At 30.5% G+C, this 20008-nt stretch overlaps 2 protein-coding genes across 2 annotated transcripts; both read right to left on the bottom strand.

Moving 5' to 3' along the window:
* Positions 1–3336: 3336 nt before the first annotated feature.
* LOC101203300 (oligopeptide transporter 2) lies at positions 3337–9442 on the bottom strand. Its single transcript, XM_004136367.3, has 6 exons — positions 8827–9442; positions 8616–8713; positions 6397–6960; positions 5815–6067; positions 4769–4951; positions 3337–4143 (listed from the first exon to the last, which is right to left on the bottom strand). The coding sequence occupies exons 1-6, from the start codon at positions 9340–9342 to the stop codon at positions 3529–3531; spliced, it is 2229 nt and encodes a 742-aa protein (XP_004136415.1). The 5' UTR covers positions 9343–9442; the 3' UTR covers positions 3337–3528.
* Positions 9443–11333: 1891 nt separating this feature from the next.
* On the bottom strand, positions 11334–16766 carry LOC101203063 (oligopeptide transporter 4). Its single transcript, XM_004136366.3, has 6 exons — positions 16263–16766; positions 16062–16159; positions 14526–15098; positions 13038–13290; positions 12569–12751; positions 11334–12157 (listed from the first exon to the last, which is right to left on the bottom strand). The coding sequence occupies exons 1-6, from the start codon at positions 16764–16766 to the stop codon at positions 11537–11539; spliced, it is 2232 nt and encodes a 743-aa protein (XP_004136414.1). The 3' UTR covers positions 11334–11536.
* Positions 16767–20008: the final 3242 nt, after the last annotated feature.

The following is a 20008-nucleotide window of genomic DNA, read 5'->3' on the forward strand; positions in this document are numbered from 1 at the left end:
ATAAAAGATGTGGTTCACTCCAACAAATAGAAGTGTAACTTTGCTAATAACCCATTACATTTCTAATTAAATATTCAAACAAAAAAATAATTGAGAACATTTTCACACGTGCCAAAAAAGACAAAATAGGAAGAATTATATATACTTACGTGGCAGACTGGTCCATACTGTATACCACGTGGCACAGTCTAGAGAAATCTCCGCGTGTGTAGAAAGAAATAAAATTTTCCTTTAAAGACGTGTCGTGAAAACAGGCAGGAAGTAAACAAAATTAGGTTTGTCTACGTGGCACAATGGGCGAATAAAAATAGAACACGTCGTCTATTCTAGACCAAGCAAATAGTTATTTTAAAATCTCATAGGATAATAAACAATTAAAATGACTACCGACAACGGGGAAACAAAAGTTCATTTTTGAATAATATTTTCTTAAAAGAAATGATAAAGTACGAATGTGAGTTGGGGAATCCTCTTTGTTGCTACGTGTCAGTGTCTTGGACTAATTTAAATAATATTGTTTTTTTTTTTGCATATGAGAGTTGAGAGGATGGAGATATTTTGGAGTTTAGGTGCCACTTGGACGAAGATATTTTCTAGGGTAAGCGGGTAAGAACTTTACCGAAATCTAGGATTCAATAAATAATTATTTGAATATTTAACTTTTAGATAAAAATATGGTGTAGACTAGAGTGAATGAGAATACAATACCTTTCACATGAAAAAGACATTTCTAGGTCCATTAAGAATTATTGTCCCTATATTAAAATAGAAGACAAGTAAACGGTGAAATAAAAAATGAAATGTGCCTTCCTTTTCTTTTCTTTTTTTATTTTGTTGGTGATCATTTGATCTAATGAATAATTCATGAAATTGAGCTTCTACCAACAATCATTTGTTTAGCTAGTAAACTTGTTATACTAAAATTATTAGAAGGGTTAAAAAAAATGATAATTCGACTAACCTGGATTATCCAACCTAAACTTTGGTTGAGATCAATTTTGTGTTAGATTGGGTTAGGTTAGAAAATTTGACCCAAAAAAATGGTTGTGTTAGTTTAAAAGTTGGATTGACCTAATCCAACCCGATTATGTATATATATATAAACTTAAATCCAAAGTAATGGACCCTATAGACTTAAATTTTGAATGTATAACACATGTATGTCACTTTGCATATTAAATGATAATTTGTTCATTTTGCATATCAATTCAACTTATTCAATAATTTTTAAATTGAAATGATACTTATATATTGGTTCATGTTTTGCCAACTTATATATTTTTTATCGGTCTATAATTTTTCTCCAACTCTTCCGGACTTGTGTACACGAATGAAAATTACAAACAGGCGAATAACTAAAGGCATTCGAGTTTATAACGTAGTGTCGATTAAAAAGATTTTGGCTAAAGACATTTGGTTCAAGTTCAAGCCCAGTTTTTAGGCCCAAAAACAACTTAGCTCAAGTAAAAGATCCATAGAAAGCTTTTGTAAATAGAGGCTTTGCCTCTCCATTTGTTGTGTTGGAAGAATTGAATATTCAATTATTAAAGATTAGAGAGTATACATACCATACTTAGATAAGAATTGAAACTATAATGCAAATTAAAACTCTATTCAACTATTTGAGATAAATCGTCAAATTATTAAAGATAGTATACATAATAATTAAACAAAAATATATAATTATAATTATAAAAAAAGTCAACAATATAATATTACTAAATGTTAGTTTTAAATGACGTTGTTTGAAAACGACTACTGTCTTTTGCTATTTATAAACTATATTTTGTTATATTTTTGTTCATTTGAATTATATTTGTTCCATTTACATAGATTTGACAACCACACAAGTAACATAACTTAGAGTGGTATAGAATTCAATAACACACATTCAATAGTTATCAATGAATGAGATTTTCAAATTTTGGCTCCCGTGTGAGATATAATAAATATATTTTCATTGTTTTTAAACACAAGTAAAAGAAAAAATCAAATTTGGTATATGTAATTTTAAAATATTGATTTCAATCTTTATAATAAAAATATAATTTTAAATACTATTGGTTTATTATGTAATTTGAAAATGCTCATTTCAATTCGTACGTTTTCAATTTTGTTCAACCGATGGTTTGGATAATTATATTTTCATTTTTGCTCATTTTCATCGTCGTTGAATTCACATTTCACACATGCAGTCAAACTGATACCCTCTCAAGCAAAATTAAATACAAATTGCATTATTTCTTTTTTAAAAATTAACTAATAAATATCAAATAATCATACAAATATTCAGAAATTAATGGAAAATCAAAATATTAAATGCTCATTAAATTTCTCATAATAATACAAGAAAAACATGAATGATGATTTAATTATATATAAATACTAATAGTACCATCACAATTAAACGAAAAACAATTCTTCCAAATGCCCGTAATTCGTTTATTCTTCCTATATATTGATTTTTTTTATTATTAATTCTTCCTTTACAAAAAGAAAATAAGATTTTCTTTACATAAATATTTTGGGAAAAAGAAATGAAGAAAGCAGAGAAACAAAAAAACAAAGAAGAAACAATGTCATGTTGGGAGCGTTTGAGGATGAAGATTTTGTCGAGAAAAAAAGAGGGAAATATCAACAACAAGAATGATACTAATATTACGTGCATGGGAGGTGAGACAAGTGGATTGAATAATCGGAGTGGGGGATTATTCAAGTATGACGCACTAAGCTACGCTAAAAATTTCGACGAGGGGTTGGCTAATGCTGACGGAGAAGGATCCTTTCGAAGTTTTTCTGCAAGATACGCTGTTCCTTCCAAACCCCCAGCTAAGAAGTTAGGATAAGAAATAAGGAGTATAGTTTTTCATAACTTCATATATGTATCTGTATAATATTATCTTTTGTTGTAAAATTTACCAATGTCATCTATTGTTAATAGTATTCGAATATGGTACATATATGATAGTATAGTGTACAGAAGGAATTAAGTCTTGTTTGTGTCCAACCCAATAAAAAAAGTACGAGCTAGAAGAAAAAGCTAATTTGCAATCGTCCAATCGGATAAAATCAAGTCGTTGACTTATGATATTAGAATTTGTTTTGGAGAGTTCTGTTTTCTTTGATGGATTGGAGATTCTTTATGATGTGTTAAAAATCAAAAGGTAGAGTCATTGCTAGCCACGAGCAAGAAACGAACCCACACTTCTGAATCAAAAGGATGGCCTAATTAAAAATTGAGTTGATTTGGAGATATTGGTGGGGTTGATCTTAATTTGAATCGCTAGGAATTTCATTCATATGTAATAATATAAAGAAGGAACTGCTACAAATTAATTTAAAAAACATGTGGCCTAATTAAAAGTTTAAAAGATATTTACATACATGTTGGACTTCACTTATTTTTTCAAGTCATTCAGCTACTCTCCAACCTTTTCCCTAATTGATGTTTCACAAATCATCTAACTTCTGACTAAACTGAAAAGTCGAATGTGGCCAAGAAAAAAGAAAAGGTAATGCAAACAAGTATCAGAAAACAGGGCAACCATCAACAACAATACCTTTAGCGGTGGGACAATTAGCCAATTCACAATGTTCACCATCGGATCCCCACCACGTCAAGCCTTTATCTTCCATAGTCAAAGTAAAATACAGAAGCACTCCCATGAAAGCCAATCCAGCATCCAACGCCGCCGACAAAACATAGTTATACCTCTGCCACCACTCTTTCCGGTACCTGAAAACGAAGAAGTTGAAGATTGTGCCAACGATAATCCAGCAGTTGAAATTGACGGCAGTAGCCGGCGGCATGATGGCGGTGGAGCCGAGGAGGACAGGGAGGTTAATGAGAGAAATCCACTTGTGTTTAGGGAAAGTCTTTTGAAGAAGCCAAACTAAGATAGGGCCAATTGCGCCGCCGATGAAGAACCAGTTGAGGGCGGCGTAGTTACCGAGAGAACCAAAGATTCGTTTAGGGCCGACGAGACCCCAAATTACCGAAGCGTCGAAGAAAACTCGGTCACCCGGACAGGTCCATGGGCTGTTGGGAGGAAGGAGTTGGTCTTGACAAATGTTTTCTATGGAGGTTAGTAGCCACCAGGCAACTGCCATATTTACTGTTCCAGCTATGAGTGTTCCTATACACTTGAAGGTTGAGAAACAAATTCTAAATCATATAACACAACAGTAAACATATGATCAAACTTTATATTAATTGATTAAAAGTATAGGTTAAATTTCAAATTTTGTATCTGATTTTATTGTTGAATTTGTTAGAGATTTGAAATTAAAGTATATGGTTTATACACATTTTTTTATAGTTTAGAGATCAAATTAACACGAAACATAAATATTTCTATTTTTTAAAATTTTAATATAACAAATGAAGTCTAGGTGAAATAGTAAGTACCAATTATCAAATCACTGTATCACAAGTTATATTATTTTAAAACTTTTTTTGTTTACTATTTTTCTTTGTTAAAGTCTCGAATACTTTTTATATCGGTATTAAATCTACACTACAAATACAACTATTATAATCCAAGTAGTATTATAATAACTATATATCCCACCACCCGGAATTGACCTAAAAGAACCCATTTTTATCCTAATGGAAAATTTTGAGATGAAAGTTTGGGTTGATGGAATACTTAGTGTTGTTCATTTCTCCCCTACACTACTCAAGACCAAAAACTGAAACCAGCCAAACATTCAAATAATATAAGAAATTGAGAAAAAATGGAAGGATTTGAAGATGGAAATGTGTTACCTGAACAATGAACATGGAAATTGGGGGTATCTTCATGTAATGGCCAAGCTTGAAATCATTGAGAAATGAGACTGCCTGAGTCATGCTTATATATCCGTAGGTCTTGAAGCACACATTGGCTATTGGTCTTCCTGGCAATATAATACCCATCAAGTACTCTGTTATAATGTTGAGCCCTGGGGACTGGCACATGAAGAAGATGAAAATTCCTGTTATATATGTAAAATGATAATGATTTCAAATTTTTTGCATGCTCTCTCCCTATTATACCTAGCTATAATTATCAGTACTTATGAAAAGAAATCTTTGAATTTTTAAGAGCCAACTTTTTCTTTTTATAAAGTTTTTAGACTTTAGGTTACAGCTCTTACAAGACTATACATGCCATGCAGGAGCAGTGCATGTCACCTAAGTAAAAAGGTAACATAACAATTGTACCGTTTTTACATTTTCTCGATATATACATTTCATCTATAATTATGTTATATTATTTATAAGTGAACCAACGAAAATTAACATGACCTTTCATTTAAGAGATCGTCAAATTCGATTCCTATCCTCTACCGAAAAACAATAATATAGAAAACACACTCATAAATAATTGAATTCCAAATCTCCAACTTATTGTCGTGGTCAAGGTTGTACTCAATAGTATTATTATTAGAGATAACATCATATAATTTCTATTTCAAAATCAAATAGCAACGGGAAAAGTAGTTCAATTATTTTATAAACATTATAATCATCCCTAAATTTTTGGATGTTTCTTTTGGATGATGTCTCCTTGAATTCACCATTTTTAAAATTGGATCTTGATCTCTTTTACTAATCCATGTGAAATCGCATCTTATACTCAGTTGAGGATGACACACAAAAAAAGAAAAAAGAAGTAGCAGTACTTTGTATCTTATATACATTATGAGGTGTCTTACCTTTGGCAATGTGTGATTTTCAAAACTCATATCATCAATTTCATTCGTGAGTTTTTAAGAGTAAAAAGTGTGGACAATGAGGATGAAAGGTGAAAGTTGATATATATTATATACCTGATTTGTAGTGGCAGTAATGATACTGATTGGAAGGGTAAAAGTCAAAGCAAGAAAAGCAGCAAATATGAGTCCCCACCATGGCATTTGAATCTCATCTTTCATGAAAATGCACAAAGCAAGAGACAAAATAATAGACAAAAGAAGAAGCAAATGGAACCACCAACTGGGTATATCCTTGTACTTCTTCATTAGTTTTGTATGAATATCTTCTTTCCCGCTGTAAGAAGCTCGGAACTGTTGATATATTTCCCTGCCAAAACCTCGTCCATTAGTACAATATATTTGTAAATTTCTTTTAGCAGTTTTGGATTTGAAATATTTTTTTTAATCATTTTCAACAATTTGTTTTTATATATAAAAAAAGTGCTTAATTTAAAATAGTCTTTTTGAACAAAATTGTTTTCCTTAGACAACCCAAGATCCCATTTTGTGAATCATGTGGTATATATGTAATAACCCATTTAAAAACAAAAGGTTCATTCTTATTTTCAAATAATAACTTTTAAACTCTTGAAAGATTGTCTTTGAAAACTAAAATAACATCACAGGGTCATTATTTTACCAACAATGAGGACTCACTTTCCGTTGAAGAGCGCAACATGAGAGAGTGTAGAAATAATAGCCGCAAAACCAATTCCATAAGAGAGTGAAAAGAACACACTGAGATTGATTCTCCCTTGCTTCTCATATGCATCCATATCAATCTCAAACTTGTCATTAACAATGGCGGAAACATTATAAATCTGACCATTTGCATCATAAAGATGAGAGGAGAAGATAGGGAAGTTTCTGGCATTGTACACATTGGCTTTCCAGTAAGCAACTGGTAGCATAATGTACATAATAACAATGTAGCCAACAGCAACATTGACAGTGGCGAAGAAGGGGCTGATAAGAGGACTGTAGAGATAGGACGCAACGACGGACCAGTCGAGAGAGAAGGAGCCGAGGCCGAGGCCTCGCATCCCCGACCCGAGTTGCTGGGCTGTGACTGACCGTGGATAAATCCAACAAACCCATGAAATGGTCGATAGAGTTGGGAATAGATAGCCGGGAAATACGTACCATGAGAAGCTGCATATTAAGGTTATCAAGAAAAACTTCCCCCTTGACATTCGACTTTCATCTTTTTCATGCATTGCTCTGTCAATCCACAGTACAATAATTTCTTTTAGTAAAAATTGAGTAAAAGTATTTAAACTTACAATCTCTTAATCTCAGTACACACTTGAGCTACACTCTTATTAACCATTACGACACAATAACCAGTATAACAAGAAATATGATATGATTCATACCTCTCTTATTCGCTAATAAATTCATATAAATAATGAAAAATTATTCCAAATAAAATTATTATAAATATAGCAAAAAAACAATCATAATATACCAATTAGATAATAGACTACTATTTATTTGTGTCTAACTACTATGATAGAAATAGATAATTTGGTTTCTGAGATTAGTGTGATATTTTAATTTATTTTGTCATATTTAAAAATAGTTTGAGAATAACTAATTTGTAATTTTAATGAATGAACGTTCAATAAATTGAATATATAATAATCTTTGTATTTCGTATACCAAACTAACAAAAATTGACTCAAGGACATAAAAATTAATAAGTATGTACTGGAATATACTACCAATTTGAATTTGCAGCGTAACGTTATTACTTTAAATGAAACATAATAAAAATTCAATTACTTTGTGTACATGCATCAATTTATTTATTATATACTATTTATTAAAAATTGATAAGGTATGTAACTTGGATTTCCGTTTCAAATAATGTAGGGTATATGATTTGGATTAATAAGCTCTTTTAGTGTTTCCTATTTTTGAGAATAAAATGGACATCCTTATTTATTATATCTTTTGTCCTGTACATAAATATATTAGGTAATTGGGTGCACATTGGACTCCATTCTTTTTACACTACATCCCCGATAGCATAAAAGCAGAAATTTCAACAAAATGTTTTTCTTTTCTCAAAAAAATAAAGTAAAAGGGAAAAAAAATAATAAAGCAATGTTACACAATTTGGTTGATCAAAGCTGAAGAATTGGTGAGTACTTTTTCAATTATACTCAAATAATTTTTGTTATAAAAAGGATGACTAAAATATTTAAAATGGATAATTTTTAGTAAATTTGGGTTAATGTGTGTGTGTGCATACAATGTGAGTTTTAAATTTTATAGGTATGTACTCACCTTCAATTGAAGGGGTCTTTTCCCTTCTAATGTTGAACTAAAAACAAACCTCTACCTCATAATATATAGTAAAATATTAAAACCATAAAAAAAAAAAAATCTATTACTATTTAACATTTTCTATGTTTTTAAAGGAAAGAAATATAAAATGAAAAATACCAATGTGGAAAATATAAAATAAAAACAAACCTAATAAACTCTATGCATCACCAATTTGAAGTTGTAATTTTCCAACTCCACATAATGTAAATATATATATAACAAAACCAGCTTTAAAAAAATCTCATTTTAATAAAATAGATATATAAAAGACATTTTCATAATACATCAAAATATTCAAACAATTTAGAAAATATAGCAAATATTATCCATTTCAAGTTTTTTTTGAATGCATATCTTATCTAGTAAGTCAAATCATGTATGTTTATACACATTTTTATGTGATTACAGTATAAAATGAAAAAAAAAAAAAAAAAAAAAAACTCTACTCTAGGGTGTATGTTCTTAAATTTAGTATTTATTTAACAAAAGATATAATATGCCATAACCACAATGAAATATATTTGGACAGTATTTCAAATTACCTGAACAAAGAGACCTGCACTAGACTACTCGGCCACCACATTTCCGCAGGATCCACAACGTATTTCCTTAATATACCTGCCCAACCATATCCCATAACCTACCCAGAAAAAAAATGCGTTATTCAAATTAATTGTCACAACGGATAATCACCCGAGAACTCATCACTTGTAGGGAACAAAAAAAAAATCCATCAAATTAGATAATACATACCTGCGTCGTAATAACAAGAATCCAACCAGTTAAGAAGGAGATTTTCCGATGATAAAACGCCATAACAATATCCACAATTCCAATTGCATAAGCAGCTCCATTACCAAAAGCAGAACCAGCATTAGCAAAAATGGAAATCAACACATGTTCTTTAATATTAAACGGCCCTGGATTAAGTGAGAAATTTCTATCTCCAAATCCAGGGATCCGAAACGTCTTCGTAGGAAGAACATTGGCCATGAACCGTCCGATCGGGAGTGTAGCGACTTGAACAGAGATCATTGAAATGACGAGAGGCTCTGTACGGTAACCGAAGAAGGTGTTGAGAAAGGAAAGGATTATACAGGAAAGTAAACCCAGAAACCACATTCGAAAGGTCCAGACGGGAATGGAAGGATCATCTTCATTTGAAACGGTGAGACGAACTTGTTCGATTGGAGAAATTTCGTCGTCGGGGATGGGTTTCTGAGTAGTAGTAGTACTGTCTTGTTCTAACTCTATTTCGAGTGAAGCCATGGCGGCCGGTGGAGGAGGAGGAGAGTGAAGAGGGGAATTATTGTTTGGAGAGAGAGAGAAGAGAAATGAAATGGTATGTTATGGAAGTGAGGGAAAGGAATCTGAATATGAATCTGCACGGTAAGGGGAGAGAGAGAGGAGGGAGAGATATAGAAGGAAACGGTTACGTTGATGGTTTGATTTGGTAAATTGATTTTTTGTTTTTGAGGGCATGGAAAGTATATGAAGAAAAATATTTTTTAAGTAATGGCTAATTTGAGAGCTTAACACCATTGAATAAGACTAAGAGATCTCCCATTCAAATTTCACACTCCAATGTATTATTGACGAAATATGTAAATATGTAAATGTATATTTGTTATATTAAAAAATATATAACAAATTTTATATTACAAATAAATTTAATTAGGTTTAAATTTTCCTACTATAAATTGTCAACGTTTCATAGATAAAAAAATCTAAGGTAATACGTACTCTAATATAAGATAAGGGTGTATTACAACCAAAACAATTGTTAGAATTTTTTTCTTTTTTACAAATAACATTTGGAGATCTATTAAATTGAAGCTAATGGTATAAGCATAAAATGACTGAGGAAGATCTTAAAACATACAAATGCAAATTAAATACAAAGAATAGTATTCTTTTTCTCCTCGATTTCTTGGAGGTCTAATTACTTATGGTAATTACACAGCTGGGGTGGCTAGAATTTCACTTCTTAATTTGCTTGTTTCGCGGCTTTTCTTTTTGCTAATTAATATATATATTCCTGAAATGGCTAAATTGCCAGCACAGATGATGACGGGGAGTCAAGGATTCCAAATTGTTTTTAATTTTAATTAACATTTTTATATTTTATTTCTTTTTATTAAATAAAAATCAAATTTCTTTTAAGGAAATTTAGTACGTTTTATGTTATTTGGTTGGCATAAACGATTTTCAAGTTGTGTGATTGTAAATTCTTTCTTTTAGTAAAATATTTTTGATGTCCTATCAAAACAAGCTGTCATAATTTTTTAAAATAGAGTATGGTATTTTATATCAATGTTAAATACTCTAATTTATTTTAAAAATTAAATACCTCAATTAACATTTGCATAAATAAATCTAAATAAATCTTTTAGATTGGGTAATAATAGCCTGTAACATATAAGAAATACAAAAGAAGTTATTCAAACTTTAATTTGAAATTTGAAATGTCATTTTAAAGTGATTAATATATTTTTAGTTATATTTATATATGACCTAAGCTGTGTTTAAAAAACTAAGCTTCATGACTTGTTATTATTTTATTTTTTATTTAAGTATTTTCCTTTAGTTGTTTATTTGAGGTCTTATTTATTCTAAACATTATGCACTTTGAATTATTCTAAATAATATTCAATATATTATATAAAGTTATCATAGTATCAAAATGAGGTTGTTAGAGTTCTCTATCGCAGTGTTGGTGCCCTTTATTGATCCAATCGACCATCCCTGAACGTAGATCTATCTTTGATGTCCACTTTCTTAAACTATGGTTGATCCAAAAATTTATGTTAGTAGACGAAGACATAATTAACAATATATTATTAACTAACAAGTTAAATGTATAAACTTTCTACTATTGAATTTCTTACAAAAAAAAACAAAAGAAACAAACAAACTAAAAAAAAACTACAGTTAATATTCAGTTTCTATGTTGATAACAAAGTGTTAGAAAATACACAATAATAATTGTCAAAGTAAACATGTGATTAAGGGAGTGATACTTTCATAATCTCTCATCGTTCAAACAAAATAATTTTTATTACAACTTGAATCTTATTTTAGATTTTTATTGATGGGATTATCCATTTTTTTATCTTTGCAAACAGTTTTTGTACTTCATTTTTTTAAAAAATTATCATATATATATATTCATTCGCCTAGTAATCAAACAAACAACCAAAATCATAATAATTTAACCCTAAAGAAATATGATTCACAAATGAAATACAACCATTTTGAACTTTTAATACAAATGAAACTTTGCGTTTCAACTTTCAAACGACACTTAAACGAAGAGGGGAAAAGAAAAGTTTTAACTTAGCTTACATTTTTCACACCCAAACGACATGTCGAAATCACTACAAACAATCAATTTACCAACAAAATCAAATCAAATCAAATACGTCACACACCGGAGAATTCAATTCAACAAAAGCACTTAAAGTTAAAACACGGGACAACCATCAGCCACAACGCCTTTAGCAGTGGGACAACTAGCAAGCAAACAATGATCCGTGTCAATGGGATTAGAACCCCACCAATTCATATGCACATCCCGAACACCAAATGCAAAATGAATAAGCAACGCCATGAACGCCACGCCGGCGTCCAACGCCGCCGACAAAATATAGTTATAACGTTGCCACCACTTCTTCCGGTACCGGAAGAGGAAGTAATTAAAGACCGTGCCGACTAAAATCCATGAGTTGTAATTAATCGGCGTGGCTGGGGGCATGCTTGCGGTGGCGCCGAAGAGAACGGGGAGGTTGATGAGTGGAATCCAGGATTGGTTGGGGAAAATTCGGTGGAGGAGATAGACGAGGGAAGGGCCGAGGAGACCAGCGAGGAAAAACCAATTGAGAGCTGGGTAGTTTCCTTGAGAGCCGAATATTCGTTTTGGACCGACTAAACCCCATATGACTGACGCGTCGAAGAAAACTCGGTCGCCTGGACATGTCCATGGGCTGTTTGAGGAAGGGCTTTGGTGGCATATTTGGTCTACGCTTGATAAAAGCCACCATGCAACGCTCACATTTATTGTCCCAGCTATTACTGTACCAATCAGCTGCGTAAACGTGCATTGTTAAAGGCTGTTAATTCTTTGATCCACAAGCAGATTTCTACTCCAAAAAATTTATAACACTGCTTTCCTTCGTTATCTAACCAGCCATTAACAATTGTGTATGTCCACACAAAAACATCTATAAAAATACCCTTTCCAAAATAGTGCACAAAACTAACGATATAGGAGTGGAAAGTGTGTATATTCCAAGAATGACGTTGACTCCAATTAAACATATCTCGATTATATGTCATGTCACATGTTTGATTGTCATATTATTTGATGTGTTAGAAAACCCATCGATGACAAAGGACCAAAAGTGTTATTTTTTTTTTTCAATTTAAGGAATAAAATTAGCATTTTTATATCAAAATAAACTGATTAATTTATAGGAAAAGAGGAGGAAGAGTGTACCTGAACAAGGAACATGGACCTAGGAGGGATCTTCATGTAATGTCCTAATTTGAAATCATTCAGAAAGCTAACTGCTTGGGCCATGCTTATATATCCATAAGTCTTGAAGCAAACATTGGCTATTGGCCTTCCAGGCAATATCACTCCCATCAAATACTCTGTTATAATATTCAGCCCTGGAGTCTGCACACACCATACATACAATTCTTACTATATCAATTTTAATGAAACTTAGTATAAGAAAACCGTCAACTATGGAAAAAAGAGACGTTTTAAATATATATATATATATATATATAAGTAATAAACTATTTATAAATATAACAAAACCTCATCATTTACACTTTTTTTTTTCTAAATAAGAAAATAGTTTTGATTTTTTTGCTTCCTAATATGTGAATATATTTTCAAATTTTATAAAAATGTTTTTTTAAAAAGAAAAGAAAAAGTTATTGGTTAATTTAATTACCTGATTAGTGGTGGCTGTGATGATGCTAATCGGGAGGGTGAAAATGAAAGCAAGGGCAGCTGCAAAAAGGAGACCCCACCAGGGCAACTGAACCTCCTTCTTCAAGAAAATGCAAAGCGCAAGGGAGGCGGCTATTGCCCCTAATAAAACTATATGAAACCACCAGGTTGGAATGTCTTTATAGTTCCTCATAAGCCTTGTGTGGATGTCTTCCCTCCCTTCTGATGAAGCTCTGAACTTTTTAACTATCTCCCTAACATATAATAATAATAATGATAACAACGTTATAATCACTCATTAGTTTTATAAATTAAGTAAAAACAGGAAGAATGTTTAAAATTAGCAAAATAAATTTACTAGATATAATAAAATTTTGAATTATATAGAAATTGGTAGACTTTTATCATTGTCTATCTACGTCCCCGTTACAAGCATATAAAAATGTTGTTATATGTTATATATATTTTGTCAAATTTTCTATTTTTAACAATTATTCTATAAATTTTTTTGATTATTTATTATGAATATTATTTTTCAATATAGCAAAATGAATCAAAATATCAAATTGTGTTGACCAACATAGATTATTATTTGTGTCCATATAGAATATGATAATAGTCTACCATGACTTATCACAATCTTGTCGTCATCTATAACAAGATTTTGATACCTCGCTATATTTGTAAGTATTTTATGTATGAAATTAGTTATTGCAGTTTTGATTGGGTATTCAATTTTTAGTGTAATTAAATAAATGTACCTATATTATATTATACTTATCCAATGTTTGAGTTGAAAATTTTAGCAAACATTTAATTGTTTCATTTTGTAATTAAAAATATTTCTAGTGGTTAAAGTTGCCTTAGTATGATCTTCTTGGTTTTGGGGCCAACGAAAAATCAAAACAAACTGATTGTTAATTTTGTGAAAGCAGAGAACCAAACCAATATTCAATAAATGATGACAAAGCCAATGACCTTTTTTTTTTTTTTTTTGTCCTTGATTCAGTATGGTTGTCAATTCTTTGTCTTTTCTCTTTACATTTTCTTTCAAATTTCCATTTTTGTTTTAGCTTTTGTTCAAATCAATATTGGATTAAAAAAAAAATATACATATATATCTAGTTTTAAAATAGATGTTTTTGTTTCTTATTCTTGTATTTGTCTAAATACCAACTAATATACATAGTATATATAATAACCAAAGGGTCAAGAATCATTTTTAATAATACATGTATATATCATTAGTTCAATTCAATTTCAATTGGTTTAACTAATTTCCATTTTAATAAAACAGCCACATGAACTAATCAATTTGTATTTTCTCCAAATACGCAACCAAACGCTGTAAATGGGTTTGGTTTCTAAAATATTGTTCTGTTGTTATATATTTCTTTCAAAGGATAGTTAAATTATTTTAAAAGCTACAACAGTGATTGCTAATGTGAACTTAATTCAAGAGAATAATATGAATAAATAAAAATCTGACCTGCCATGAAACAAAGCAACGTGAGTGAGAGTAGCGGCAATAGCAGCAAAACCAAAGCCATAAGTAATAGCAAAGAATGAGCTTAAATTGACCCTTCCAACTTGCGCGTACGCCTCCTGGTTGAGCTCAAAGTTATCATTAACAATGGAAGTTATATCATACACCTGCCCGCTCGAAGTGAACAAATACGATGAAAAGATGGGGAACGTTTTGGCATTGAACACGTTTAATCCCCAATAGGCAATAGGGATGACCACGTAGATGAGGGCCACGTAGCCAACGAAGATGTTGACGATGGCGAAGAACGGGGTGATCAGAGGGCTGCCCAAGAACGAAGCCACGGTGGACCAGTCAAGAGAAAATGAGCCGAACCCGAGACCTGAGAAGCCCGAGCCGAGTTGATGAGCCGTTACTGAATGGGGAAACGCCCAGCAGACCCATGATATGCTTTGAAGGGTTTGGAAGATGTAGCCTGGGAATATGTACCATGTGAAACTGGCTGCAAGAACTATTAGGAAGAATTTTATACGTGATATTCGCCTCTCGCCTTCTTCTTCTTCCTCGTGTAATGTTCTGTCATCGCCTCAATTTAATTTATATTTTTCTCCAATATAGCAATAAAACAATTTGAGAAATTACATACAATAACAAAAACATATAGAAAAACAACAATATTTTTCATACATACGCGAATATGACAAAATTAATAATATTATACTGAAATTATAAGGCTTTTAGGTGATAATCATAGTACTATTGAGATTATCACTTTTAAAAATTGGTTGCTTTTACAAATTTAAAAAATGTGTTCCATGCATTTTATTTTTATAATTTATTTGCTAATTTTACAAAACCCAAAAAAAAAATTATACTAATATGTTAAAAGATAATAAATTCTTTTAAGTTTCATTCCAAACCATTTCTATTTTCTTTTTATGTTTTATGATGAATCACATATTTCTTAAATAATTTCTCAACTAAATTTTAAAATCAAAAGCAATATTTTAAAAAATTATTTGTGAAATTTTATCCCCCATGGAAAGAAGGTTAGAAAGTTTTTTAAAAATAGATGGAAAAAAAGTTTTTTACCCTTCATGATTTTTTTTTTATTATACTCAAATTTTCTATTTTTTTTTTTACCATTTTGACCAATTTTCAAAATTTTATATTTTTGACAAATTTTCAATAATGACAAATTAAAGAGGGATTAAAACTATAAATGCCAGTTAAAAAGTAATAATTAGGTGGGTTCCAAGATGAATCTATGTAATAGTTAGGTGCGTTTCAAGATAAATTTATATCCTATACTAATTAATATTAACGGACATAATTAAGTGCATTCTTTTTTATGCTTTTCTTCTCACTTTTAAATTAAAATATTTCAAAATTTAAGAAAGATTTCGATAAAATTTGAAGAATTTTAAATATTGTGTCAAATTTATCATTTTTGAAAATTAAAAGAAAAAAAAGTAAAATTTGTTGAAAAAAAAGAAAAGATGCATGCAGATGCAACTAAATATTTTTGTCGATAATTACCGGAAAAGGGAAATCTGCACGAGGGTATTCGGCCACCACATATGCGCCGGCTCAACCACGTACTTCCTCATCAAACCCGCCCACCCGTAACCTAATACCTATAAACACCAATCCAACAAAATCTCACAAATTTTATTTCTCAGTTAAATCAAATATTTCGACCTTTAAAGTTCTTTCTTTCTTTTTTTTTTTAAAAATCACCTGGGTAGTGATAACGAGAAGCCACGAGGTAAAGAAAGCAATGCTCCTCCAATAGAAAACCTTGATAATGGTAACAATCGCCACCGCATACGCCGACCCACTGCCGAAAGCGCTTCCGGCGTTGGCAAATATTGAAATAAGCACGTGTTCTTTCATGTTAAACGGACCCGGGTTGAACGAGAACTCCTTTGACCCAAACCCGGGGATCCGAAACTTTCTGGTGGGAAGAGTGGCCGCCATGAACCTTCCGATTGGGAGCGATGCCACCTGGACGCTGATTTGAGTGATCACCAGTGGCTCTCTGCGGTAACTGAAGAACTGGTTCACAAACGACATAGCACAACATGATATCAAACCTAGCGTCCACATCCGGAAAGTCCATACCGGTTGCGACACGTCGTCGGTTGTTGATACCGTTAATCGGACTTCCTCTATTGGAGAAATATCTTCTTTTTCTAACAGTTCGTCCACCGTTAACGGCGTCTCTGTTACCTCCGTCCCCATGGCGCCGATTGTGATTAAGGAATCTGAAAATCTACCACTGCTCTGTTTAAGTAGTGGAGTATAGCTGATGGTTTGTTTGTAATTTATTTATCATTAACTATATAATTTTTAGACATTCTGCAAAGATTAATACGAAATGGGTAACCGCTAATAGCGGCTAGCTTCAATTGTATCATTGATGGTTGGGTGCGGGAATAAACTTAACCCATACTTTTGTTTTGGGTCAACCAAAATAATTTGAATTAATTTTTCAACTCAACCCAACACCTAAAATATAGATTGGATGTTGTCTGATTATATTGTTTTTTTTTTTTATTCTTAATGTTTGTAATTATGCATGGGAATAAAATGTGTGAGAATTAATCATAACTATGTTTGGTTGTACAAGTTATCAAAATCGTTTGTCCTACAAGCTCTATATGATCGTTTAGCTTTCTATACGAATCGTTTACGTTCTTACTCGATCGTTTACTTTCTACACAATCGTTTAATTTATATACTTATATATTATTAATTCAATTTGGGTTGAGTTGGGTTAAGCTAATTTTTTCAACCCAGCTCGAGACGTAACCCAACCCAAAAAAATCCAAAATTTTCAACTCAATTCAATTAAACTCATATAATATGAGTTGAGTAGTCTGGATTGTCAGATTGTTCGAGTTAGTCTTATCCTCCTTATAATAGTAGTTTTTAAGTTAAAAAATGTATTATTAATTACTATAATGGATAATCGGTACAAGTGATTGAAGTAACATGTACACTAAAAGGTAAATTTGAAATTTTAAAATATTCTACAAATTGATTGGTCAATATTTAATATTTACCGATTTGTGCAATGATTTTAAATTATTTTTCTGATTGTGCTATTTTCCATAATTTTCTATATTTAAATTAATAAAAATTGGAGGCTACAAAGAAGCTAAAGTGTTTTTATTTTGGTAAATTGTAGTCTAATTTATTACTGTATAATTTGAAATATTTTATACCAAATTGGAAAAGAGATTATAAAATTTTAATTTCCCCTTCAAAATGAAGATTGACGTTTATAATCCTTAATAAATGTTTTGGATGTTTGACATGTAATTTTTCAATTACATAAAAGTGTCAATAAAATGTTAATAAAACAACCGTTTCATAGTGTATGAAAAAGTTGTTTCAAATATAGTAAGATGTACTAAAATAATAAAAAAATATAGTAAAATTTTAGAATTTTATTCATATTTATCAATCAACAGAAATCTAATTATTCTATCAACCTATTCTGAAAATTTTAATATATTTATAAATACTTTTAAGTCGTTTTATCTTTTGAAATACTTTTCGTACCTACAATAATATTAACAAATAATCATTTAAAACTTCTTATCGTTAATATTTCATTTGATAATTGTCAATGTACCTTCTTATTCGTTAATGCGGATGTAAACGCATTGGAGCCTCCATGCAAACTATCTTAATTAACATATGTTCATGATAATCTAATACCCTTAGTCGTCATGTGTGTATATATATTTATTGATGTATTGGATTATGGCAAATAATCCAACTTTTGATGATAATATCAGACATCCACATCTAGAGAAGAATTAATTAATTTCAATAACATAAATCTGTCTATACTCTGTTTCCCTTAATATATTTTGAAAGAGGTATTTTTCATTATGATGATTTGTCAAAAGTTGAAAAATAATTGGTTGTTTGTCATTTTTATGCCCATTTATTTATTAATTCATTGAAGATGATTACATGGATGCATGGGACACAAAATGCCGGCCAACTTGGGAACTATCGGATCAAAAATTGAAACCCATGAGAGTTACGACAATAATAATGATTAAGTTCCAAAATATATGTTATTTTATATTCCATAAATTTTAATCTATATGTATCTTACAAAATAACAAAGTAAATTCAAAAAATTTAATCTAGATTCTATCAAGATAATCGTTAATTGATAGACTTCTATCACGGTCTATCAATGTTAGTTAATTTTGTTATATATTGTAAATATTTTGTCAAATTTGCTACTCTTTATAATTTTCCTTTTAAGGTATCTACTTTTATTATTATTTTTTAGTTTTTTAACGGTTGTTGAAGTTTGAACCTTTTGATGACTTTGCAGTTGATAACACATATATTGAGTTATGCTAAACTCGTGTTGGGTATGTAATTATTTCAAATATTGTATAGGTATGTTTAGTTATTAAGTAAATACTAAATTTAGTGATTTACTTTTTATTGACAATGTTTTTGTATGTATGACAAAGAACAATAACTACGAAGTTTGACGTCTGAATAATGAGTAACAATGTGATATAATATAGGGATTGGAAGTCAATTTTCAATTAATTTGAGTTACATACCACAAAATTGAATGTGGTGAACTAGAGTACTCGATCGTGGAGAGATTTTATTCTCCATAGCAATATAATACTTGTTGAAGATGACACAACTATAGTGGACAAGAGTAGGGTCAGGGCAACCTACATAAGAGTGTAGATCTTGAACTAAGATAGATACTGTAGATTCGTAGGAACGAGAAAATGGTGATATTGAACTTAGGATTTTATCAAATAGAAAACAAAACAGAATTCGTTAAATATGATTATGCAGAACAGCAGGGTTCCAAAACATGTGCGTTAACGATGAAAATAGATAAAACCCCAAAATTCTCTTCCCATGTTTTGTATTTTATTAAATAAATCACAATATACTTTGCCATGCAAGTCACAAAGGTAAGCATGCATAGCAAAGTGTAATAATGGAAAATACATTAAAAAATAGACTCTAATTTCCGAACTTACAGTATATAAGTTAACAATTGAATTGATTAAATAATTATAAGATTTGGATGAAATATGCTTTGAAAATTTATGGAGGGAAAAATATTAAGGATTGTTTTATCAAATAGACAAAAAAAAAAAGAAGAAGAAAACAAAATTCCTAAAAAAATAATTATAAAATATATGAAAATGTCACCTATATTTATCCGAGTCCATGAATATCTATTTTAATAAACAATAATATTTTGTTGTATTTATAAATATTTTATCGTATAATAATTGTAATGCGAACTTTCATACAATTTATCAACGGTAAAAACAACAATATTAATTAAGATTATTGCCTTTTTAAATATGTGGATTGATTTGGTCTTTAAGTTTCCATATTGTTGAACTTAACAAACATAATAAAACAAATAACAATAATTTGCATGGGAAATATCCTCCAAAGTATTTGTA

This window comes from Cucumis sativus, chromosome 3 (genome assembly GCF_000004075.3).
Source record: "Cucumis sativus cultivar 9930 chromosome 3, Cucumber_9930_V3, whole genome shotgun sequence".
Lineage (NCBI taxonomy): Eukaryota > Viridiplantae > Streptophyta > Magnoliopsida > Cucurbitales > Cucurbitaceae > Cucumis > Cucumis sativus.

Coding starts and splice junctions, on each gene's coding strand:
- LOC101203300 (XM_004136367.3), bottom strand. CDS start 9,342: ATGGCTTCACTCGAAATAGAGTTAGAACAAGACAGTACTACTACTACT. Junction 6,068..6,396: donor GTTGCGCTCTTCAACGGAAA/GTGAGTCCTCAT, acceptor AGGTTTTGGCAG/GGAAATATATCAACAGTTCC. Junction 4,144..4,768: donor TTTCCATGTTCATTGTTCAG/GTAACACATTTC, acceptor TCAACCTTCAAG/TGTATAGGAACACTCATAGC.
- LOC101203063 (XM_004136366.3), bottom strand. CDS start 16,766: ATGGGGACGGAGGTAACAGAGACGCCGTTAACGGTGGACGAACTGTTA. Junction 16,160..16,262: donor TTCTCGTTATCACTACCCAG/GTGATTTTTAAA, acceptor TGGTGTTTATAG/GTATTAGGTTACGGGTGGGC. Junction 12,752..13,037: donor TCACAGCCACCACTAATCAG/GTAATTAAATTA, acceptor TGGTGTGTGCAG/ACTCCAGGGCTGAATATTAT.